The 26,655-nt window shown below is 39.4% G+C and overlaps 1 protein-coding gene across 1 annotated transcript in view; it reads left to right on the top strand.

Annotated features, from left to right (window-relative positions):
* Positions 1–26,655, top strand: part of HMCN1 (hemicentin 1) — a 378,057-nt gene that overhangs the window by 174,097 nt on the left and 177,305 nt on the right. The window contains exons 12-19 of the mRNA XM_024552545.3: positions 1,148–1,289; positions 2,388–2,515; positions 5,413–5,526; positions 11,509–11,667; positions 18,330–18,524; positions 21,572–21,667; positions 23,039–23,166; positions 24,500–24,644. Of these exons, the coding sequence (XP_024408313.2) occupies positions 1,148–1,289; positions 2,388–2,515; positions 5,413–5,526; positions 11,509–11,667; positions 18,330–18,524; positions 21,572–21,667; positions 23,039–23,166; positions 24,500–24,644 (1,107 nt within the window). The remainder of the gene's footprint in view (positions 1–1,147; positions 1,290–2,387; positions 2,516–5,412; positions 5,527–11,508; positions 11,668–18,329; positions 18,525–21,571; positions 21,668–23,038; positions 23,167–24,499; positions 24,645–26,655) is intronic.

The raw sequence follows: 26,655 nt of genomic DNA, 5'->3' as shown, positions 1-26,655 counted from the left end.
TGCAGATGGCCAAGTAGGAGCTGGTCTTCATGGGGCCTGCGGGCCTGATCATGTCCCTTGGGGGCATGTTCTTCATCAATCTGTGGCACTCCAGGACCACTGTGACCAGGATGGGCTACATGGGCCAGCACAGGGTCAGGGAGAACCTCAGAGTGTGGGTCTACAATGGGGGCATGTGGGACAACAATGGGGACCTGCCGCCTTTCAAGAAAGGTGTCCTCTACCTGGCTATGCAGAGCTGGTGCCATTCATCCCTGTGGTGTATTTCACCTTCTACAGCCCGAGACCATGTGTCTACTTCAGGAACAGTCCAGGCAGAGGTGCTGGATGCCACCCCCACCAGGGGCCTCACAGTGGCTGACATGCCCAAGCTCATGGACACCGGCCACTGGGCCATGAGGACCACCTTCTTTCACATGTCTGAGACGCCCCAGGAGAACAGGGCCATTGTAGGTCCAGTGCCCCGCCCATCCAGTGGCCAAGGCCAGAGGCTGGGCAGGACCTGGCTAGTGAATGGAGAGAGGGACCACACCCCTTCACCTCCTAGATGCCAAAATTAGCATGTCCCACTCCTGCAGCCCTCCCAACCCCCAGCTCTTCTTTGGGCCCCTTATAAGATATCGCTAGCCTGGGGTCCAGGCCCCTGACATCCTCTCACAGGAGAGTCAACCAGACCCTCCTCAGTCTCAGGGCAGGTCCAAGCCCACCCTCATGCCTTCAGGATCCACAGGTAGGAGCAGCCCGTGGGGCTCCATGCAGATGAACTAGGCCCCAGAAAGAACAGCCAGAGGTCAGGCCTTCTGCCCTCCTGCCTCAGGCCCAGGGATGCATAGGCAGGCTTTAGGGTCCTGGCCAAAGCCTTCATTGGGCCCTCAGGGAAAGGAGGGACTCTGGGGAGGGTCCAAGACCCTTGTACAATCTGGGCCTCAGCCAGAAATCAGGGGCTGCACCTCCTGCCCACCTTGGGGAGCATGTCTGCTGCGTCACCACTGCACTCAGTGGGTTACTTTTTATAAATGAACTCCTGGAAGTACAAAAGAAAAAAGTGTGGGAGGGGTGGCGGTGAGAAGCCTACCAGTCTGCTGACAGAAGCAGCTCCTAGAATCAAGGTAGGTGGGCATTTCACTCTGTTTCTTTTTATTTGCAGAACCGCCCCAAGTCACTGTTATGCCCAAGAACCAGTCTTTCACGGGAGGGTCTGAGGTCTCCATCATGTGCTCCGCAACAGGTTACCCCAAACCAAAGGTCGCCTGGACCATGAATGATATGTTTATCATGGGTTCACACAGGTACTGGGTTTGTATCATGTTCTTTGTTTTTACTGAGTGAGAAAAGCAAAGGAAATTTAGGGAAAAAACTAATCTGACCAAATCCCTTTCATTAAGGGAGGTTTGACCAAAAGTCCACAGCTTTCGATTTTCTAAATAGGCAAGGAAATGTCAATAAAATATAAATCATAAAATGTCAACAAACCGTGGATCTATAGGATTTGAGGTTCTGAAGTCTTGAATTCAATAGCTGGGGTCAAGTGCTTTCCGATACTTTGTGTTGCAGATGTAACCCTCTGACGCTTGGTTTGCCTGGAGTATTTGAAATAAGGAGAATAAACTTTCTGTGGGGTAAAGCAATGAGCAGTGTTCACCCTGGGATTTAACAGGAGAGAACAGAGGCAGAGGACACAACAGTAGCTGTGGATAAAGCGTGTGCAGGCATTCTTTGTAATCCCTGTTCACTTTTGCCATACTCCATTGAAATGTGTTATTTTTTCCTACTGGATGCTTTTAAAAGACACTGAATCCTCTCACACTCAAAGAGCATAATGAACGTGGGGAACATAAACAGTGAAGCTTCCAGCTATTGAGCTTCCATTACTGTGGGTCTGGCACGTGGAGGGCTTAGGTATGAGCCAGAGTCTGTGTTTAGACTCCAGGTTGACTCACTGTGTGACACAGGCCTAGGGTCTCCTATGTTTTCCTTTTGAGCAACCATTCAGCATAGTGGTTCACGTAGAAAAAGATGCCTGGGTTCAGGTTTCACCTTCTGCATTTACTAAGTCTGCCTTCAGGTGACTTACAGAACCTCTTTGCTCATCTGTAAAACAGAGGTAATAATAGTATCTAACTTACTGGGTTGTTTTGAAGATTTAAAACATTAATAAATGTACAGCTCTGAGAGCACTCCCTGGTTCATAGCAAGTACTGGATACATAGGATGTATTATTATTATTATTATTATTATTATTACATTTCTGCTTATAAAATGAGATGTTAGTCATTTCTACTTCCATCATCAAAAATATAATTCTAAAATATTAAAAAATATTTGGAAGAAAGATTCCTGATACTATTATTAGGACATTATCAATTTTATTTTCTTTATGTCCATAGGTATAGGATGACCTCAGAAGGTACCTTGTTTATCAAAAATGCAGTTCCTAAAGATGCAGGGATCTATGGCTGCTTGGCAAGTAATTCAGCTGGAACAGATAAACAGACTTCTGCCCTCAGATATATTGGTAAGTATAATAGTGTAAAAGATGATTAAAATAGGATGAATGTCATATTAAACAATGTAAAAGTACTTTGCTGAGAATATTAGGAATGAGTTATACCTAGTCTTATGATTTATTATTCATTTTCACACAATGACGAAAGCAAACGTTGTAACTAATTTAAATTAAAAATCAGGAAGTAAATAGCTTCATTAAGAAATCAAGGAAGCCAAATTCATTTATTAGGTTGAGTAGTTTTTTGGTGGAGTCTATAGGGTTTTCTTTGTACACTATCATGTCATCTGCAAACAGTGACAGCTTTACTTCCTCCTTCCAATTTGTGTGCCTTTTATTTCTTCTTCTTGTCTGATCGCTGTGGCTACAACTTCCAATACTATGTTGACTGGAAGTGGTGAAAATGGACACCCTTGTCTTGTACCTGATCTTAGGGGGAAAGCTTTTAGTTTTTGCCTGTTGAGAATAATGCTGGATATATGTTTTTTGCATATAGCCTTTATTATTTTGAGGTATGCTCCCTCTGTTCCCACTTTGCTGAGTGTTTTTATCATAAGTGGGTGCTGTACTTTATCAAATGCTTTTTCAGCGTCTATTGATATGGTCATGTGGTTTTTGTCTTTCATATTGTTTATATGGTATGTTACATTTATTGATTTGTGTGCAGTGTGGAAGATTTCCAGATTGTCCACAGCGTCGTCTTTTCACAGTTCATCTCCTTTCTCCAATATTTCACTTACTAATTAATAAACTCAATATATATTTTAGCTCACTAAAATTTCTATTTTATGTTTTCTGCTTATGTTCAAAACTGTTTATAACATTTCTGTCATTTATCTTTTCTAGATATCACTTTCATCTTCAGTTTTCCCCTCCAAACACAAACATTTATTAAAAATGAATTTATGATAATTATCCAATAATATATTCTATAATGTAATATAGTATATTCTAATATATAATATAATATTCTAATATATAATGTTACACAACCTAATAATATATAATATAGAGTAGAATATTTTCTTTATTTTAATTTGGTCTTTCTTAAACAGACAAAGGCCAATGGCATAGGTGTTCAATGTGAGTTTGCTAACTGAATAATTAATGACTGTTTGCCATTCATAGTAAGGTAGTGAAACAGGCCATGGAGAGGAGGGGGTTATAGAGTTATAGTTGGTATGTATAGGTGAGGGAGGTAACAAAAGTGTCATAAATATTGCACCTGAAAGCTGGGAAAGAAATGCTCTCATTTATAGAAATGGGGAAGGCACAGGACAAATAAGTTGAGAAGGGAAGAGGGCTCAGGTTTAGAGGTAGTTGGAAATGTTAGCAGAACACCCAGCCAGAGAGGGAGCAGACAGTTAGGAATGTAGAAGGGAGGCTGTCACAGACCCTGCATTGCAGAAATGAATTTTAGTTCATTTTCAAAGAAGCCAAACTATTGGGCCCATTTATTTAACTTATTTATCCCTCGGAATATATAAAGTGCAGCACTAGAGATTGTGGAGTGTAAAATTTTTATATGTATGTTACCCAGAGTACTTAATTTTTAAGAGCTTACATAGTGGGAGTGGATATTTTTAAAGAACTATAATAAGGCAGACGAATAAGTATTACAGTGGAAGGTAGGTGGAGGGGAAGATAAATTCCTACTAGGGAATTTGCAGATATTTCTCAAAATACACAGGATTTAAGCTCAGTGTGGAAGAATGAGTAAGATTTAAAGAGTTGTGCTGAAGGGCATTTCAGGCAGAGGAAACATCTTTAGCAAAAGCAAGAAGATGGAGAGTAGGGTGTATTTTGGACAACCAGTGTTGCACCATGCACCTTGGTGAGTAAGAAACTGTAATGGAGGGTAAGGTAATATTACCAGTTATAATTTTTGAAAGCCAAACTATGGAATTATGAAAAACTAACAAGACAGCTCAGTTGATTAGAGCATTGTCCCAATATGCCAAGTTTGCAGGTTCAATCCCTGGTCAGGGCACATACAAGAAAAAAACAATGAATGAGTAAAAAGTGGAACAACAAGTCTCTCTCTCTCTCTCTTCCCCCCCCTTTCTTCCCCACTCTCTCTTTCTCTCTCTCTCTGTCTCAAAAAAAATCAATAAATAAAAAACTGAAGGTTTTCTAGTAGAGGAGTACCTGATACTTTGAGAAGCTAACTCTTGTTTAAACTGACTTCAGTTCAAGTTAGAAAGTTCTAAAAAGTCCAGTTCAGAGAACAAATGTGTGAGTGAACTAAAGCATCAGGCAAAGGGGATGAAGCAAACAGAGCTAAGGAAGGAAACTTAGAGAATGTCTATAGTTAGCATCAAAGGGAACAACTTAGTCAATACTGGGTGACTGCTTTTTATAGGTGAAAAGTTTAACCTTAGACTACAGCTATCTCTCTGTAGTTAAACACGAATACCCCTAAATCACATACAAAATGTCATAACGGATTCACTTGTATTATCCTCAAGTCCTAATGTAGTCAAGTCAGTGTTACCACCATTGCTCTTTTGCTGCATTTTTATTAACTACTATCCTTCTTTCTGCTCCTTTAGTATTGTTTCTAAAAGATGTGTTCAGCTTTCCAAAATCTTTCTTTCCTTTTCTACCTCTTTTTTCATAAAGACTGTTCAATTAATTTCCCAAATGTTTTGGGCTCCGTTTTATCAGAATTACTTTTGTCTAATATCTTTCTTTGGCCTTCATATATAATCGTTTCAGCACACACGTGTGTACACATATGTGTACATGCATATGCTTGTAGGACGTCCTTTCTGTTGATAAACACTGAAATAGCCACATGCGCATGAATGATGATAGATTGTGTTATCGGGTCATCTAGTAAACGTGGAGAAGGTGCGTGTGGCATTGCGCTAAACATTAACTGTTCACATGTTTGTTGTTTTCAGAAGCCCCAAAGTTGGTCGTAGTTCAGAGTGAGCTCTTGGTGGCCCTTGGGGACACAACAGTCATGGAGTGTAAAACCTCTGGTGTTCCTCCACCTCAAGTGAAATGGTTCAAAGGTACATTTCTTACGTATGTTCATGTCTGGACTTGGTTTTGTTTTGTCTTTTTTTTTTTTTAAATGATTTGTTAAAAGTTTGTTTTGGTGTGTGACTTAGCAGCCCCGTAAAATGTGTTTATGATCTCACTAGAGACAATAGGTTAAAATTCTGAACTCTGGGCTTCGGGATTTGCCATCTGGTGCGGATTATAGGACCGTGAAAATCAAAGCAGGGAAAGTTCGCCTTCGCTAATCCCGCTGAACGTTCTCTTTGTTAGTTTAGGATTGTTTCCTGCAAGAAATTGTCCAAGAAAATTGTTCAGTTAACGTTGAAAATAGCTTCACTGATTTCAGCTCCCTTTTTAAGATAATGGCTCTCACTATTAGAAAGTTTTTGAGATGCTCAAGCATACTCTATAAAGTGCTCAAAGGAAGACACCCATGGAAGCTTAAAATTGAATGACATTTGCAATTAATTTATAATTTGCCTATTTTTGTAACAAAGATTACGCCCCTGTGATTTCTATAAGAAAAGAACGATGACGCGCTGCTTGTCCTTAGTCAGAATCCAGGCGGGCCCTGATCGAGGCTCAGATGCTGACAGTGTATATCTGTGTAAAACATCCTGCTTCTGCTTCTGTCTCTGTTCTTCCAACTCGTGAGAAAGAAATATTCCCACAAACTCCCTAACAGGGAGGTTGCTAGGATTATTGCGATACTGTTTCCAAAATACTTTGTAATCTTCACATGCAAAATGCTAAGTAGTACAAAGCACTATTGTTATGATTCTGTTTGTTAAATCACAGACATTTCCATAGCAACAGGTTGATGTCATAATCACAAAATTATTAATTCACCTCGAGTTCAAACGCTTGGGGAACATGAGGTGAAAAAGAAAGGCTTTTGTCTAGAAAACAAACCGTTTTAAATAACACGAACCAAAAACAGGGAGGGGAACTAGGAGATAATGCCATTTTTAATGTTTTCGGTGTTAAATGATATTTAGTCTTTATGTGTTCTCTGATGAGAAAGCATTTCTGGATTTGCTTCTCAGTTGGGTTTATTAGTTCAGTTTACATAGACTAATTCTACTTAGTAAAAAGTGCTTAAATCTTTGAATTATAAAGGAAATAGATATCAATTTCAAGTTCACATCATAATTAAACAGATCCCCAAAAATAGATTATAGAGACAGTACTTTATGCCAGTCAGTAGTGTGTGTTAAACATCAAAAATTTTAAAAGCAATGGAACCTGCTGATCTCTCTGCAGTCACAAAGAAGGTCTTTTATTCTCCAAAACTGAGGCTAGTTTCCTAAATAACTTAGTCTTCATGCCAGTCGTGGTTCCAAAAACGGCTTGAGAGCTGAAGGAAGAGAGAGGGAGTCATGCAGCCACCTCATGAAAGATTCTAGAACTGACTTCCTGTTAGTGTCTTCTTTCAGCCACAGGCGTTGGAGCTTAATGGGCCCAGGAAATAGTACCCCATTTCTCTGTCTAAGTTGTCAGCCCACAGAGCTAGAACATGGGCGTTAAATACTGACAGACGCTATTGGAGAGCACGCTCCAACGTTCATTAACAATAGGCAGAGTGGCCCTGCTCCCCACTCTCAGGCCAGCTTACTCTTATGCTTACTTATAAGCAGGGTCTGGGTCAGCAAGAGCAGAACTAGCAGATAAACTCTTCTATATGCAGACTGCTCCAAAAGGGAAGGGGGAGGAGGCAACCGGGCCTCCCCGTCTCACTTCTGAGGTGAGACCCCAGGAAACACAGAGAAATCTTACCTGATGAAAACCACATGGGTGAAGAATTGTTACTCTAATCATAAGAATACTTCTTATGCATACCATTTTTTCAGGCAATTCTGATCGAATAAAGTTGGTGGTTATTTATTTGTTTAGTTACTTATTGTAAGAACATGCAGTGTACTTTCTTAACACATTTTATTTTTTTTTAAGATTTTATTTAATTTTTAGAGAGGAGAAGGGAAGGAGAGAGAGGGAGAGAAACATCCATGTGTGGTTGCCTCTTGTGTGCCCCCTACTGGGGACCTGGCCACACGTGTCCTAGACTGGGAATTGAACCAGTGACCCTTTGATACACAGGCCGACACTCAACCACTGAGCCACACCAGCCAGGGCTAGTTTCAAGTGTACAATACAATATTGTTAACTACAGGCATCATGTGGTACAGCAGAGCTCTAGAACTTACCTTGTATCACTGAAATTTTATACCTGTTGAACAGTAACTCCCCCTTTTTCCTGCTCCCCGCCCCACCCCTGGCAACCCCCATGTATCAGTGAATTGTATTCCATTAAGACCCTCAGAGAAGTTTAATTTCATTAGTACAAATGGCCAGCAAAACCTTAGATTTTTCGTATTTAGAAATGAGCAACATAAAATGGGTTCAAAGGAGAATCAGGGACACTATTAAAATGTTATACAAAGGATATTTCTGCTAAAATATTAAAGAAATTGGATTTATTTGTTTAGATCAGTGGTTCTTAAAGTCTAGTTAGTCAGGGACCCCTCCAGGTTCCCCACAGTTCTTTGCAGGGAATCCAGGAGATCGAAGTTGTTTTCCTGGTGATACTCAGATGTTATGTGTCTTTGGCACACACGGTCTCATGAGTGAGACACTGGAGTTTTTGGAAGCTACGTGACATCCAATAAAGTGAATGCAGGAACAAATTTGAACACTCAGCTGTCTTTTATTAAGCTAGAGATTATTCTAGAGATTTGAAAAAATGTGCAACAATGCCACTTTTCTCACTGACTTTATCTTGTTCGGGGAAATGGAATTACTTTTTCATAAAATATGTTCATTATGTCAAAATGCCACGAGTTGATTATTATAAAAGAAATTCATACACTTAAAATTTTTCCACTGTTGTTTTCTAAAATGCTAAATACAAGTAAATAAAACCCATACCAAAACTTTGTGAAGTCCCCAATAATTTGTAAGAAAACCATGGAGACAAACATTTTTGAGAACCACTTTTAAAAGGCTGTTATGCCAAGAATAATGATCTCTCTGTTAGTCTTTACATTATAGAGACCAGAACTGAATTTAAACTACAGCCGGTAATGATTGTTAAATCCTAGAATAGATTGTCGGGGAAATTTATGTACAGGGTCCGGAAAAAGGAAGGCCTGCTTGAGTGTGGTTGGACAGGTAACGATAGGGGTGTAATAATTTAAGTTTTCATTTGGATATTTCACCTAAAATGTCATATGCTGTGCTTGAATGTGATGTTGTTATGTTACAGAATTGCATGCTTATGATTTTGTAATAAAAGATTTTGTAATAAAACAGGGGTGTTATTTGTGCCCGGCCCTGTATATTACTATGTATAGCATTCTTCTACTCTTAATATTAAAACTAAAATCTCATTTCATTTTCATCGCACAGTTTTGTATTTCTCTATGGCTTCTCCATAATCTCATAACTAATTTTTTAGTAGAAATAAAGAAAGGAGAGAGTCTTATGTGAACTTGATCAAACCAGTGTTTTCCACTTGGCATTCTGCTTCGTTGCTGCTATTCTTCAAACATTGCTATTTTGGGAAACAAGAAAACGTAACTAGCCAAAAGGTCCATATTTCATCCTGTTATGTGCTCTGACATATACAGAAGAAATAAAGGAGAAGGAAGTTCCAAAAATCTAAATGCATTGTAGTTGCAAGCGTTTTAATCCCCGATGAGCAGCTAGGTCGCAACGCATCCTCCCTATGTGGGAGGAGAGTTTATGTCAACATCATCTGCTCTTGTTTATGAAAATTTCCCAGAGGCACATAGACACGCCTTTAGCTGTTTCTCTTTCTCATGTGGTGTGTAGTAGCAAGCTTGGGATGATTGGGGTTTTAAGTATTGGAATGCTGAAAATACTTTAGTTTTGGCCTTGGTGGCTGCTAATATATTTTTGTGTGTGTGTTTTAAAATTTATGGCTCCTTTGACCTCTTCTCCTCCCCAAATTATAAAAACAAAAAGAGAGTTGTCTGTTCCTTGCCTCGAGTCTATTGATTGGTGTTTTTCATAGTGTCCTAGAGAATTACTAGTTCAGGGGTTTTCTTTGCCTATTATCTGTTAAGGAAGTTCTGTGGCCTCAGGCCCAGGGCACATGACTAGGCTACTGCTGAGTGACCTTTTGCAGAATATCTTTTCAGAGGTGACGTCTGGACATGCTCTAAAACCCTATGAGCGATGGCCCTGCAATCCCCTGGAAGTTTTCAGGATCTCCATGGAGTGTTTGATATCACCCTTGGCAAAAACAAATTAAAGATACAGACACTGAGCGGGCAGTGAATACCAGTACCAGGTTTTTTTTATGATACCCGTCATTCTGGTTAATTCTGTTCTTGAGAGAGGAGATAGCTGGAGGAGGGGAAGCATAAGGAGAGGCTACCCTGGCTAACAGATTTGTTGATGTATGGCCTGCCTTCAAATAGGAATGGTTCTCAGGGGATTTGAGGTGCTGCAGGGACACACAGCCCAGACAAGTGACTCAGATATAACTAAGCTTTCTTGGGTCATCCCACCCTCACTCTGAGGTCAAACTCAGCACATAGTTCTATCCCCCACACATTTATTCCCTACCTGCTTGTCCCCAAATCCCTGTAACTCCAACTTAAAGAACTTCAGTGAATACAAGGTCTGTCCGGAGAAAGTCCAGCCATTGTTAATATAACAAGAACGGTTTGCCTGGCAGCTGAGGAGAGTGGACTGGAATGCACATGCGTGAACAAGGACGATTTCACTGTACTAGTCAGGGGAGCAGAAGACACTGTTGAGTGAGCGTGTGTACTATGTGGCCATCACATTCAAAGTGACTGAGCGAGTAGACCAGTGAATCTGCATCAAATGTTGCGTTAAGCTTGAACATTCCTCCACAGAAACTATTCCGATGATTCAGAAGGCCGCAGCTATAGGCAACTGGTGATTGGCAGCTTCATCACGACAACACGCCCACTCATGCATCACATCTTGTGCAGAGTTTTTTTGTGAAATATCAAATCATCAAGGTGACTTAGCCCCCCTACAGCCCAGATTTGGTGCCCTGTGACTTCTGGTTTTTCCCAAAATTAAAATCACCTTTGAAAGGGGAGAGATTTCAGACCATTGGTGAGATTCAGGAAAATACAGCAGGGCAGCTGATGGCGATTGAGAGAACTGTGTGAGGTCCCAAGATGCCTACTTTGAAGGAGACTGAGGCAACATTGTCCTATGTATAATGTTTCTTACATCTTGCGTCTTCTTCAATAAATGTCTCTATTTCTCATCTTACTTGGCTGGGTACTTTGTGGACAGGCCTTGTAATATGTACTTAGTAGAGGTATCCTGGAGATTGATATGACACCTCTCTTAGCTATTGTCAGAAGTTTCTTATCCATCCTTCTACCAATAAGCTCTTCCCCACTCTCTTTAGCTAGCTGTGGTTCCTTCTTACCCAGACATCCTCAGAATCCGCTCAGGCAGCTCACACAAAATCTAATAGCACTTAGCAGAGAAAAAACCTGGTCATTAACCAAACTAAGAACACCTGTGGTCTCCTACGCATTTCTGGGGTGACTGAAATTCAGCCTGCCACGTAGATGGTGGAAACCTCTTTTCAACCCTCCTCTCCCGTTCCCCATTCCCTCGTACTTAACACAGCCATGGTGACAGCCACCATCCCGTCCCAGTCCCCCAATGTAGCTTCAAAAAGTTTGCTCTGATTTAGGTACCTATGTGTTAGGAAAGACTTGTACATAAATCACGTAGGGCCAGATTTTTGGCCATACGTTAGCTCATAGAATTATATAGAGTAATAAATCAGCTCAGTGCCAAGAAACACTTCATTCTTTCGCTGCAAAAACATTGTTTAAGTGTCTGCATTATGCCAGACACTTGTATTTAAAAATTTTACAATCAGTTTTCTTTAGAAGTTTTGAAACCAAACCAATAGCAAACTATGTAAATACTTTTCAGCGTTTCATGTTCTCCCCTTTGTTTTGACTTAGGGGATCTTGAGCTGAGGCCCTCAACTTTTCTCATTATTGATCCTCTCTTGGGACTTCTGAAGATTCAAGAAACTCAGGATCTCGATGCTGGCGATTATACGTGCATAGCTGTCAATGATGCTGGAAGAGCAACTGGCAAGATAACACTGGATGTTGGCTGTAAGCATCCCCGCTCTGACAGACAGATTTGGTTTGAAATTGATCTGCTTTGTTTTTTTTTTCTCCTGTGCTCATAACTTTGAAACGATTGGCTGGTAATATTAGTCATAAAGGTAAAATTAGACTTCGCATTTATAACTATTAATATAATAACGGTAGGTAGCATTTACCAAGTGCTTTCTCTATGGACCATGCACGGCCCTAAGAACTTATATGTGAGTTATCTCATTAAGTGCTCGTAACAATTTTAAGGGGAAGATACTATAATCGTCTTCATTATATAAATAAGGAAATGGAGGGGTAAATAGGCTAAGCAACTTGACCAGGGTCACAGAGGTAAGTAGGGGACAGAGCGTGAATGTTTGAACCCAGGTTGTCTGACTTCAGAGACTGTAGGCTTCCTTGGTATATCATCTGTTGCCAACATTTTTTCAATCCAGAATCATTCATTCTGACACCAAATTCCTAAGTAATAACATCTGGAGGCCATAAATTAGGCTTTGGCCCTAGACATAATTCGGAGATTTTGATGACAGCAAAGGTAGCAGACTGTGCTTTTTACTTTTTTTCTTAAATTTGCTAGCAATGACTCTTCAGTGTATAAAATAAAGGACTAACTACAAATAAGTGTCAGTCATGATGTGAAGGACACAGCATGCGCATGACGAGTATAGTCAGATTCCTCCAGAAGTTCGATCCTCCCTCGTTTGTCTCTCCATCTCATGGAAAAACAGTTTTTGCACAGTATGGTAACGCTTGAAATAAAGCAGAGCTTGCTGTGTAGGAAAAAGAACCTGGCAGCTTCGTTTTAACAGATAATTCAAACATTTGCATCACTTAAACTTATATAAACTATGACATTTGTTAAGTTGTGTTTTCATTTATGTATGATGATTTTCATGCCAAAGCTGGGTTTCTTTGTTTTTTTTTTTAAACAAAAGGAACTCTAAAGAAAATGCATTTTTAGGACAAAATCGTTTAAAACATCTTAGTTCTATTATCTTCATTCTTTAAATGAAAAGCATGGCCCTCTTAAGCTTAATATTTTATATCATATAAACTAAATTTTTTTCTCGTGGGATCTTATATGGGCCCCTTCCCCTAGGCTGTCTGGTGAACACTCTGCCTTCTTAGTGATTATGCCTTTGCAGAGCAGACGCAGCAAAGCTGGAAATGGCCACAAAGACCACTGTAGAATCTGCCTAGGGTATATGGCAATATACGTTGGAACCATGACTAAACTCCGTGGTTATTAAGAGAAGTGCCTTGGAAGTAAGACTGGAAGCTCTGGGTGCAGGGTATTGAATCTACCAGCAGAGTGTAAAACACAAGTGATGCTTTTAGAGACATAAGGTCCAAATGAGGAAGGTCGCTAGATAAAGAATTCATATTTTCAGGAAATCTATAAGTACATTCCTCGGTATTTCTAGTTCCGCTTCTCCTTTCCTCTGGCACACAACATTCTTTTTTTTCTTTTTTTTAAGGGTTCAAAACAATGTTTTATTTATTTTATTTTTTTATTGTTCAAGTATAGTTGTTTCCATATTCCCCCCACCAATCCCCCTCACTCCAGCCATCCCCACCTCCCACACCTGATCCCACCCCGCCTTGGTTTTGTCCATGTGTCCTTTATACAACATTTTTTTCAAGTTATCTAGCTCTGGAGGAAGAGGGAAAGAGCCTCAGCCATTGTTCCCAGCAAAAAAGGAATGACTCCCTCCGCTCGTCCAAGAGAGAAAATTAAATACCTAACACATTAATTTGCTTACTTACCGCCTGCTTGATAATCTTTTCAGCTTCTGGGATTTCCAAGTTCTCTCTTCTGACTAGTGATAAACCATTCAAGGATTAGGCCTATCTCCACCGGAGTGACTTGTGTTGGGTTAGCAAGCATCCTAAGAAATGTTTTGTGTGTATCCTTTATTTCTTACACTGAACTTTGTTTTATCTTCACTCATATTCAAGATCTTCGCTGTATAACCCTTTCTAAAACAAAGGCTTTTTCAGCTGTTGTTCCAGTAATTGTTCCAATGAAACCATTACCATAAACTCAGTTGTTTGCTTACTCTTGATTATTATTAACGATTGTCAGTAACACTGAAGTCAGCTCCTTATGTTTCTGTCACGCCTTAACTATTTCCCCATTTTTTATTAAAGTCCAGGTCGTTGTACCTTACAAAGTGTGATTATCCCCATAAAACTGTTGTTCCATATCCTAGGACATATAAGATGTCACTGCCAAGGTCTGTGCAAATGACAATGTGGCGATGGCTATGATTATCACTATGAGGTTGAAAAGCAAGCAAGCAAAAAAAAAAAAAAAAAAAAAAAAAAAGAGCCCCAGATTTTCCCCAGAATGTTATGTAGTGGTTAAGAGAATGGGCTCTGGAGAGAAACTGGGTTTTCTGCCTGGCATTGAATAGCGCCTACCTGGTGGGTTGGTTGCAAAGATGAAATAGACATCATTACTACCCCGTGCATTCAGCGTGTCAGTGGTTACTGCTGTTCTTTTGCAGCTGCTTCATGGCACATGTATCAATAGGTGAATACTGACTTCACAAATTAGGCGGTCGCTTTGATACTTTGAGTATTGGAAAATAATGTACATGCATATATAATAGTGGCATGATATTTCAGACTAGGGATTGGACTTCTAATGCAAAAGTCATTGTTTCCACTTGATTTTTTTAAAAGGTCTTGAGACAAGTTAAGTACTGTTATTATTAGTAGTGCATGAGATTATTCATTTTATTTTATTTTTTGGATTCTGTGCACTTTTAATTTTTTTTGTTTTTATTGTATTTTTTCCATTGACATTTGGTTCCCTTATACCCACCTCCCCCTGCAATCACCACACTGTTGTCCATGCCCATGATTCCTTTTTGTTTTTGCTCCCTCTAGCCGCTAACCTCCTTGCCCTTTAGTTCCAAAACCATTGGGCTAAAATCTAAGTAGCTTATGACTTAAGAAGGAAAGCATGCCGCTTTCCATATCGTGTAATTGTTTGGGTTTTCGGATTGTTTTTTGTGGGCCTGTTATTTCACCTCGGCTATATTAGATCAAAAATTCTTATATTATTACAAAAAGACCTTAATATTATTCTTGAGTCCTAGCTTCTTGTGGTGAGTCTCCTTTTTTGTCTTTCTCATTATCACGGCTGTAAGTTGTGGACATTTCAGGTCCACAGGGAAAGTTACCAATGACTTTTACCCATTTTAAAAAGAGGTGGTGGATTCTGAAGTCACTTGGAAGAAAAGAAGACTGGCCACATCAAACACAACGTCGGCCTGGCAGCGATATTATTTGCAGCATTCCACACCACACAGGGTTTGAGTGGTGGACTGCGGTTTCATGTTTTGTGGTTTGGTAGAAACGAAACAGTATGTACAGCCATGTTAGGAAAGAGAAATCTCTGGGTGACTAATAGTTGACCAAGAGTTGCCATAGCGGAGTATATTTAATTATCATTAAAGAAATAATTTTATGGAATAAGTGTTAGAGCAAGCTGGCCAACCTGTGGGTAACTTCTGTGTTTTCGCAATAATGTGTGCGCACAGAGACACCTATCAGTAAGTGACAGAACTGTGTGCGCATTAGCCCTGGGCAGTTGGCAAGGTACTTGTACAGAAAGGTCCAACATAATCCTGACAGACTCTACGCAGTAGCCAGAATTGAAAATAGCAATAAATATATCAACTCTACAATATATGTGATCAATGATAATTACTATTTGGGTGATAAGGACTTGCTAAGTGATTAATAAACATTCTCTCTCTAAACACCATGAAGTCAGAAGGGCTAGTATCCCCATTTGTTCATGCGGAACTTTAGACGGGGAGGTAAAATCATTTTCCAAGTTTACAGACTGAGAAGTAGGGGAACTGCCATTTGAAACCACCTCATGGCTGTAACTTCTGTGACCAACACAGCCTCCGCCATACGGGTCCAGCCCTCTGTACTACAATCACTTCTGCTCCCTTTCCTGCAGTCTCTTGATCTGTTTGCCATCCACCCAGTGCAGTTCACCTGGAGTCCAAATTGGCCACACTCAGGGCTAGGAAGAATTTAGGAGGCTTCCTGGCCTGAGTTAGGAGTTGCTTCCTTTTCGCGGTTCGCTTGTCATTGATGCTGTTTGGGCTGCTTACCTAGCTAGTGCCTGGTACTCTCATTTGCCTTGTTTTCTAATACCAGCACATACATCCCCTGACCTAGTGCTTGTCTTGTACCTGACACGGTTCCCAAAGCTGCTTCCCCCCGGATGACTTCTCTGTCTAAATTGAGTTTCAGGGGCACAGCTTGAGCTTCGCTTACCCATTTATATTTCTGTTGTTCTTGGCTTTCTTAGTTCTGAAAATTCTCATTTGTCTCCATGTGCACTGATGGTTCTGTTCTGTTAAGTCAGGAAGCTTGGCCTTCTCCCAAGTCCTTGGTCGATCCCAGGCTTCTGCATATCTTTTTGCTCTTCTGGATTTATTTTCTGTCCCATCTCCACATTCCCCTGCCCTCACTCTGAGCCTAACACTTCCTGAGACTTTTACATTTAACCTCAATTTTTCTGAAAAGCAATGAGCTCTTGAATAAAGGACCATAATCACTGTAGAGAAAACTAGCTAGGCCTTGTACACCTAGAATAAGCAAACAATGAGTTATTTTATGAACTACTTAAAATAGGTTTATTTTGCCTATTATTTTTGTAAGTCAAATTCCCATGTAGGCGGACTAAGAAAAATCTAAACAGATGCACTACTTTTTTTAAAAATCAGTGCTCAGTTGTGGTATTTAAACTATTTTATTTAGGTCCAACAAACAAACAAAAGGGTTTCTGAAATTGTCGTGTTTTCTTGAAAATGCAAGTTCAAATGCACTGGGTCAAGATTGTCACTATCATACCCACTTACACACACACACACACACACACACGATTATTGTTAAAGTGCTTTACTATTGATGGAATCTTTGACAAAGATCTGACAGCCATCATGCACGAAGCACTGTGTTAGTTGCTATGAAAGGTAAAAATATGGTTGCGAAAATAAACTGTCTGGGGAAAATCAAATGCATAGCCTAATAACAGGATGATGGTGGCCACGGCCGCGAGAGCGGTGCAGAGCGAGATCTCTGAGACCTCGGAGAGGGAAGAAATCCTACTTATTTGGATGGAAAGGGATGGCACTGAGGAGGGGCCTTTTGACCTGGATTCAAGTATCGTCACTATTTCTAGAGCCAAGATGAACAGCAGACATTGCGTTTGAAAGGAACGGCAGTCACACAGGTGCCCATGTGAGACAGATCAGTCCTTGTTTCGAATGACGAGATCTCACTGTCCAGAGAAGAGGATTTGTGTAGGGACACCACAGGAAATTAGGCTGCGACCTTTGAGCGGGTTCCTTATCTTTGACCAATAAAGAATTAATGCTGCTCGGAAGACAAATGTACATCCAAGTCCCAGAATTCTCATTGAGAAGGATAGATGTAATCTCTGTACCCGTTTTTATTAGCCTGCTAAACAGCTCGACTATGGTCAGTTTAAAGAACTCATACAAAAGGGGAGGCTTAGAAAATAAGAAAGGGTGGTAACTCTGGCGTCAGAGTTATCTGATGATTTTTAGTCATAGCTCCACTGTTCAACCTCACATGACACTTAGCAAATTAACTGTGTGTTTTTCAGTTTTATCATCTATAAATGGAGTAATAATAGTGCCTACTGAAGAGGTACGTCTCCTTGATAGCTCCTCTTAGAGCCCTATGTGTTCAGGTTTCATGAATTGCCTCCAATAGTATCATATATATTTCTCCTTGCCTGGAGACTCAAACATCATTACTCATACTTCTGGAGGATGTACTGAGAACCTCATGTATTCGGCTTGCTGACAGCATCCTCCCCATGTTACATTCCTGTGTTTTCCGAGGTGTGCCTCTCACATATTTCTAATTCTTCCTCCGGGCGTCCGTGGTTACCTGAGTTATGTGGATAATTATAGCCTTCTTATCTATAATTTTATAATTTCAGAATCATCTCTTAGCTCCAAGATTTTAAGCACTCATTTCTCTCTTTATCAAATACTATCATCTGTTACTTTAATTTGTATCACTAATTCTCAAGCTTAAATGTCTTTAACCCAAAGATGTACAAAACTGTGGTGTTGGGAAGCAAGAATGTGATATAGAATGGATATAATTTGTGATTAAACACTGTTAGCTTGTTATATAATGACCTATTGAAGAATGAACTGTGCTATAAATTAGTTTAAAAATTTGAGTAAGTTTTGGAAGGTGTCAAAAACCTTTCGTTACAAGACAAACTTATTTATAAGATAGCTTAAAGATTTGAGCATAACAGAAAGATATAATATAAACTAAAATTGGGTATAGATTTCTAAAATGAAAGATTTCATTTAAAGTAATTTTGATTTAAATTCTCACTCTTCATTATCACTTGAAATAGCTGAAGTTCTTTGGGTCTCTCTTCATTTATAAAGCAAAAAGAAATATCTCTATTTGAATAGCAGACAGGAATATTTAAATAGTAAATTTAGACTACTATATGAACAGTGGTTTGATTCACATTCAATTTGTTGACAGCGTAATAATTAAGTTTATATTTAACGTGCTCGAATACTACCCCGATGACCTTTTCTGTTGCTGTTTTAAATATCTTCTAGCGCCTCCAGTTTTCATACAAGAACCTGCTGATGTGTCTGTGGAAATTGGTTCGAATGTGACATTACCTTGCTATGTCCAGGGTTATCCAGAACCAAAGGTCAAATGGCGAAGAGTAGACAGCATGCCGATCTTCTCAAGACCCTTTTCAGTGAGTTCCATCAGCCAGCTCAGAACAGGAGCTCTCTTTATTTCAAGTAGGTTAAAGGAAATATATTTTTATACGGGTACACACATACATTGTACACTCCTGGTTTATGCATAGGTGTTGCTATGTTTAAAGTAGTGACTCGAGCTTGCCAACACGTTCGGTGTTTGTTGCGTTTCACTTTAAACGTGTATTGAAGTCTTACATTTGTGAATTCTCATAAATGAAATTATATTTTATTTCAACAGATGTCATATCAAAAAGGCTTCTGAAGCAATAGGACTTCCACATCTCTCATTGTTTCTTATTGCACAGACAGTCACTGGGGCCTCGTAGGTGGATAAGTGATCGCGTTTAATTACCGTATTTTTCAGACTATAAGACGCACTTTCCCCCCCAAATTTGGGAGAAAAATGGGGGTGCATCTTATAGTCCAAATGCAGCTCACCTGGCTCACTGGGAGGCGGTGGAGGAGTGGGGTTTTTTTCCCTATTGTCTTCCTCTAAAACCGAGGTACGTCTTATGGTCCGGTGTATCTTACAGTCTGAAAAATACGGTAACTCCTACACCAACTCTTGTAGAGAAAGGTAAAATATTAATGTAGATTGCGAATGTTAATGCATTATTTTTGGCCCAAAATACACAAACACGTGCATAGGGATCCTATACCTCATGGGACTTTCTTTATTAAAAACTATCTATCTGGAGCAAAAGATTAAAATAAAATGTCAAATATTCCATAATCCACAGTCTTTCCCTGTAAGCTGTTAAGCATCAGATATCTATCACCACTTCGTACTTTTTCAAATAATGTTAAGAATATTTGGATAGTGGTCCCAGAGGAGTAGAAACATTTAGATGATTAATTGGGTTTTTTAAAGAAGTAATTGCGTCTTTGTAGTATTTTGCATCAGACCTCCAGTAATTGATTTCCATGTTTATTAACAATATTAAATGCACATTAACCACTTAAATTTTCAAATGCAAATACAACTGTCTAATTACAAGAGCTTCAGTGTTCAGCTGTGTATCAGGCTCTGTGTTGAAGACAGGGGTCAGATGTAGGGTCCCTCGTTCAGGCATCTTACGATCCACCATCTGAGCACATGGCCACAGAAATGCCTACTGGGAAATAGTCACTGGATTGGGTCACGTTGTGCAGGACCTGAACGGGCAGGCGAAGATGCATTTAATGAGATTGAAAAGGAAGCCCCAGTCTTCATGGATGGGGAAAAGCAGGTGAAAATTCTGTTTTAGAACAACTCTGTAGGATGGGAAGAGAGATGAGAGAGAGGGAGGAGTGGGGGGCTCACACAGTTATACAGGTGGGGGGATGGCGGGATGAGGAGCAGCCCAGTGGGAAAAAACTCGGCCTGTAAACAAATCAGGTACAGCAGATGAAAGAACAGAAGAACAAAAGAGGGCAATGTATTGACCGATGACTGCCCAGTTGTCCAAATTAAATCATCTAGAACCAAACTAGGGATTAGAAACTTAGTTCTCAGTAGTATTTTGTATTTCAGCACAAATTAGTCCAAGAGTTGATCATATAGAAGATATCTTACTTAGAAGCAGTGGGTGACGTACTAACCAGGTGATTTGCTGAATTTCTCTTCGCCAGTGAAGGTTTGCTGTGGTTGAGAGTAGACACTGCCTGCATCTCCCAGATGCTTCTCTGCAGTTAATATGCTTCCAGTTAACAGAGGAGTAGGATCTTTTCACTGCTCGTTATCTGAGAGGGCGTGGAACTCTTCCTAAAGGAGTGCTTTGTTTTTCTCTGTCAAAATCTTATCAACAGATTAAGCTGTACTTGTTTTGGTTATGATACTTGCAAAGATGGCAGTCATTCCCCTATTTAAAGTCTTCTCTTGCCTCCCCTATTGCTCACAAGACAAAAGCATAGTCTTTACAAGGCACCAGGCTGCCTCTTCCGGTTCAGTCTTCTTCCTCTACCCCAACAAGCTATAACCCAGTGGTCCTCCTCCTGGTCCCCCAACACCCTCTTTGATTAAAAATATCATATGATATCCTTTGTGTTAGCCTGAAAAATTCCATATATTTGCTCTATCTACATAACAAAAATCATTTTGACATCCAAATGTGGCACAAAGGAAAATAAAGTAATTTTATTAAAATGACAGGTATTTCAACTATTCTGTAGCTTCTCTGGTAATGTTTATAAAATGTGCATACACATTTATATACATCACCATGAATTTGACAACTAAAATGCAGAATGATACAGGAGAATGGGATTGATGACTGAAAAACTCCAAGCTGGTGAAGTGATTTTTCTAAAATGGTGGATAATTCTTGCTAAAATACTTTCTTTCTTCCACTTACACAGAATTAGGTTGTAAGCTTATACAAGGAGGGGCAAAAGTAGGTTTACACTAATGAGTGTGTGAAACAGTTTATTCTTGTATTATTATTTATTAATTATTGCATTATTTTCCATATAAACAACTATAAAACTGCTTTTACCCCATCCTGTAAAATTCTGAGCAAAGTCCTCAAATCGATGAATTTCCAATGGGATCTTCAGAAGTCTTGCTGGACTTGGGATAACAGTTCCTTTTGTGAATCCACTCCATGCATCAGCTCCTTAGTTTTTAACCACTAAATGTCAATAGACTCCCCAGTTCATTGCGCCAACTGAAAAAATCTCCCCTGCAGACCTCCAAAATGCCCTGAGAGTAGTTGTGCAGCTTCCCATTCTTTCAACAGACCACTGGTTTTCAACTCATGCTTTTGCCTTTGCAGCCCATTGGGTTTGGACTGCCCTCCTTCTGCTCTGCCTGCTGTTTAAGGGACAGCTGAGATATCATGTCCTATGTTAAGCCTTCCTTAACTCCTCCACATGCCACCAGTCCGTCCCCTCTCTGCTCCCACAGCACATTGGTTGAAACTCATACTGTGGCGTTATTCATGCGGTGGTATGAGTGTTGGCTTTGGAATGTCTCCTCCCCTAGGATGGGAACTACCAGAAGGCAGTGCCATAGTATCATCCACCCACAGCTCTCAGCACTGTGCCTAGCACATAGTTAATGCTCCAGAGATGATGTTGAATGAGTAAAAATGATCTCTTATTTGTAGACTTATGGGCAAGTGATAAAGGAACCTATATCTGTGAAGCTGAAAACCAGTTTGGAAAGATCCAGTCCCAGGCAACTATAACAGTGACAGGACTCGGTAAGATCGGTTCAGTGCTGAGACCCCACACGCTCTGAAGTCATTAGCCTTCTTTTCCTACATCATCTCTTGCCTGTCCTACTTTCATTTTTCAGAAAACCAGGTAAATATCTAATTACTCGATTAACCTTCCCTCCCCTACCACATTTCATATTTTATAGGATGTTAGAACTGAAAATAATCTTAAAGATCACCTGCCCTAAGCTTCTTATTTTCCCTTTGAAGAAATGGAGATTGATTTAAGCAAATTGATTTAAGTCTAAATATGAATACATATCCATATGCACACACGTTAAAGAGTAGTGGGGTTCTTTTTTGTTTACCTTTTGTGTAGGTATTATTTTAGTTCATGTGGAATTATTTTTGTGTGTGACATGAAGAATATAATGTATTTGATTTATAAGTAGTAAGGCATTCGTTTCACTATCTTTTATTGAGTATTCTCTTCCCGTTGATTAAGATGCCCATTTGTTCACAGCTAAATTTATACCCCTATGTTTATTCCTTGGAATTCTATTTATGCACGAGTTCTACACTGTTTGAATTATTGGAGCATTTAGTGTGGTTTTTAAATGTCAGTGCATGTTCCTCATCAATATACTTTCATGAAATTTTCTTTATGTATTTTCCTTTATTCATCTATGTGTACTGAAATTTTCCAAGTAGAATCTCTTATGGCTTTTGCTTTGATTTATGTTAGATCTATTTATTGATTTCTAGAGAAGAATGTCTTTACAATGCTTCTTTACCCTTCTGTTTTAGTTACTTGAACAAATGACAGCCTCCTCACCAGCCTTAGCCCTTTCAGTTTTTCCCTTCGCCACTAAGTCCTACTTTCGGTTTACAGAAGGAGCTCTTACCATGGGCAACAGCTTGGATGGACCTAGAGTGCATTGTGCTGAGTCCAATAAGCCAGTCGGAGAAAGACAAATACCATATGATTTCACTTATATAGGGGATCTAATGAACACAATAAACAAACAGATGAAATAGAAAAAGATTAATATGTCCTGAAAATGGTCCTGATGATTCCTCTTTTCCATTTGTAAATGTTTTCAGTCACTCTCCACCTGTCTATTGAATACATGGCGGATTTCTGAGCTCGACATTTCTGGCCTCCCATGCCATAGATGTACATGGTCTGTTATACTTTCTCCAATTCTGTGCTATCACCTGTCCTCTTGCCATTCTCTTGTCCTAGTAGGATCCTTTATCTCTATTTTCCAATTCACACTCCTTTACATTTTAAAATCTTGTTCCTGAAAAATCATTTTTAAAAATATTATCATGAGTAGCCATGTTGGCCTATGAAAGAGTTCGCCTTCCTTTTGGGTGAAATAGAGTTGCTAGAGCCTGTTCTCTCTGCCTCAGTTGCTCCGCTCATTGGAATCAGCCCTGCGGCGGCCAGTGTAATTGAAGGGCAGCAGCTCACCTTGCCTTGTGCCCTGCTGGCTGGAAACCCCATTCCAGAGCGCCGGTGGGTTAAGAATTCAGCCATGGTAAGAACACTGTAAATTCATGCATTCACATCCCTAATTTTCTTAAGTAAGAGGCAGTGCATTCCAACCACTGGAATTTCAATTTGATAAATATGCAAATGTATATTTCATAAATGCACCAAAACTTTCCTTCTTTATTAATATGTTTATGCAGTTCATATTACTTTGGGACTCATAAAACAGAGAAATGGTCAATAGTGTACTTTTTGTAATTTTGCATTAAATGTAATAATAAGCGCTTTTTCAGAATATGTAAAAACTGAAGCAAGTATGACATTATTTTCATAGCATTTAAATATTTTTATATACTTCTTTGCAAGCCATAATGAAATGTTAATATCCTCATAAATATTCTTCCACTTTATATATTGATCTTCATTATTAACTTCAAACATTTCCTTTATTGTGAACTATTTTAAAATGTGGATCCATTTTGTATCAGTGTATAATTTTTAATTGTGAAAGGATGTGAAAGACTTCCCCAGTTCTATGGAGTTTTTCTATAAACATGCTATTTATGGCAATAAAATTTTACCTAGTTCACGGCATTTTTTTCCTTCCATTTTCCAGAGCAGTTAGGCTCACTCTCATCTTGAAGTACCAATAAGAAGTGAATTGAGTCCATGTACTAAGTTGTAAAATGGTTAATATTTGCATAGAAACCTGAGAAAAATTAGTACAGCTCAATCGATACTAAATGCCCTTATGACATAGGATGATGCTCTTGGAGCACTAAGATCTCCTGTGATTGAACAGAACGCATAAATGCTGCAGAGTTAGAGCGGACCGTTCTGGCAACAGAGAATATCGCCAGCCTTCTGTGACACCCTTCCCTACCATCCATTGTCCTCTAGTACTTGCGCCTGTCACTGAAAAGGGTGGATGTGGAGAGTAAGTCACCTTCTGTCAGCTTGAATAAGCGCCTGCTTGCCAGAATAAAAATATCAAATGGTATGCAAGTGATAAGAAGGATTTCTTGCAAAAGAACAAATTAATCTGAGAGTAAAAATTGTTGGTGAAACTTGGGTCCTGCGTGATAACCAAAATTACAGAAACGACAAACAAGTGGTATCTCTGTTTCTTTCCTTTTTCCAGTGCGTGCCTAACTCTGACCGATGTTAGTTGGTATCATTTTTGGTGGTATATCAGGATGACGAACCACTGACACTACCCTTGATAACATTTTCTGCTCAGTATTTTTTGCTTAAGGATGTTAAAATATGTTGTTACTTTATCAGACATTTAATAAGCCAGTTGAAAAAAAAAAGCAGATTCGGTTTTGCTTAGGCCACATTGCCTTTTTAATTACAATGGCTTTTCTTTCTTCTTTAAGTTGGTCCAGAATCCTTACGTCACTGTACGCAGTGATGGGAGTCTCCACATTGAAAGAGCTCGCCTTCAGGATGGAGGCGAATATACTTGCGTGGCCAGTAATGTTGCTGGAAGCATTAACAAAACGACCACTGTGGATGTGCATGGTAAGACACACCCCCCCGTTGTCAGCCTTTCCAAACCATGTGCAAAGCTGGCTTTGTAGCTTTAAACCACAGAATTCTGGTCCTCTAGTTATGAGAAGTGGCTATCTTTCCTAATTGTTATTCTTAACAAAAAGCTTCATTGCTTGAACAATATTTACACTGTTAAGGCTGTTTCCAGATTTTCCTGTTCTATGTACACAAGAAGACATTCCTGGGAGTCGCCTCGCTGACTCCGGCCAAGGGCTTTTGTAAGTGGTTTCTTAATTGATAAAAGTGAACTCAGTTCTCAAAGAGTTCTGGTTAAAAATACACTTTAATTTCAGGCAAGCTGATTTTATTATGCGATCCCAATGGCCTTTTCTTTTTGGATTGTGCAACGGGCATGTCCTTACTAATGTCCCCTTTGTGTGTTAGCTAGAAACTGCTCTAAAGGTCACCTCCTCGTTGTTTGTGGTCCAGACAATCTTTTTTGTGTGATAAGTAACTTAACGGTCACAAATAAGAAAACCCAGGAGCTATCTTTTTCCATTTGTGACCAACAGTTACGAGCATTTTACGTCTCAACAAGTAAATGACAGCTTCGTAGTTCAAGAAATTGTCATAACTTGGTTTGTATATTCCCTTTAAGGACCTTGCAACACTGCTTTTTTTTTTTTATAAGTGTGGACTTACACAATAGTTCTGGTACAGAGATGAAAGTAGCACAGAACATTTATTTTTAGTAGTTAATTCGGTCCTTTATTTTTTAGGACATGAATTGGAGAATCCCGTAATTTCCAAATTTTGCTTGGTCTATTGAAATTTTCAGTGGATGCAGACCATCTTCTTTTAAAATGATCATCTTTTAAAAAAAATATTTAATTTATTTCCTTGCATTTGACACTCGATATTATATTAATTTCAGGTAGGTGCATAGCGTAGTGGTTAGACATATACGGACCATCAGTTTTTTAAAATATCTGCTTCTCATTGTAAATAGCCTCTTCCACCTGTCTCAATCTTATACCAGTTTCCACCAATGTCATATGAGATATTCTTGAGGAAATATTATTTTGAAGAAGTACCAAGGTACCACTAAATAAATTACACTCTAGCTGAATATGTATAAATGCAAATTAAAATGACAAATAAACCATTTATTCGTCGTGTCAATTTACATAGATTGACAATCTGGAAAGAAACAGCTCTTCCATACTCAAATGACATCAGACTTGAAAACTGTTGCCTCAGTTTGCTACTTCCCTTTATAGCTGTCAAACTCAGTGAGCATTTAACAATGTGACTTCCTCCATGTTGGTGCAGAATGACAGCGTGGTCGAAGGTTGACTGATCCATGATGATTCTGAACGTTGCACTTCTTGCTTTAGAGAATAGCCTGACATTTTTGCGTAGGGATGTGCTGCCAGTTCTTCAGGAACAGATTATCCAAAGAAGAAAGCCAGCCTGAGGAAAACAGGAGTATGGAGCAAAGCTAATCTAAGCCTCCCGGGGAAGTTTGGGCACTGAGATCTCTGCCGTCTCTGGTTCTAATAAACTTCTGCTCCAAGGCAGCTGTGATCACTCTAGAGAAATCTGACCTAAAGGCAAGAGACACAGCGAGTGCTTAAGTTCTAGTCTCACCTTAACAGCGGAAGGAAAACCAATGCCTGGTATTACTGGGCTTTTATTGTGTTTCTTGCACTGTGTTGGGAACTTTCATGTACAGAAGCTTCTTTAATCAAATTCATTATTTTGAGAATATTAAGTATTGCTAATTTTTATGTCCAAGTTGGTTATGACTAATTGAAATATGTAGTTATGGAATTAAGAACATTCTTCCTTTTCTTGTTGCTTCTACTGATATAATGTTAATTCTTCAGTTGTTTTCTAAAGTCAAAAGGTATGTTATTCTTCTTAGTGAAACATGGTGACTTAAAATCCTTTATTTTAGCCTTTTAAATGTAAACTCCTAAGGCCTTTCAAGTTTTACTGTTGAATTCCTTTTAAGAAAAGAAATCCTTTTTTGTAGATT

Source organism: Desmodus rotundus, chromosome 12 (genome assembly GCF_022682495.2).
Source record: "Desmodus rotundus isolate HL8 chromosome 12, HLdesRot8A.1, whole genome shotgun sequence".
Lineage (NCBI taxonomy): Eukaryota > Metazoa > Chordata > Mammalia > Chiroptera > Phyllostomidae > Desmodus > Desmodus rotundus.
This window is presented reverse-complemented; position numbering and strand designations above follow the sequence as displayed.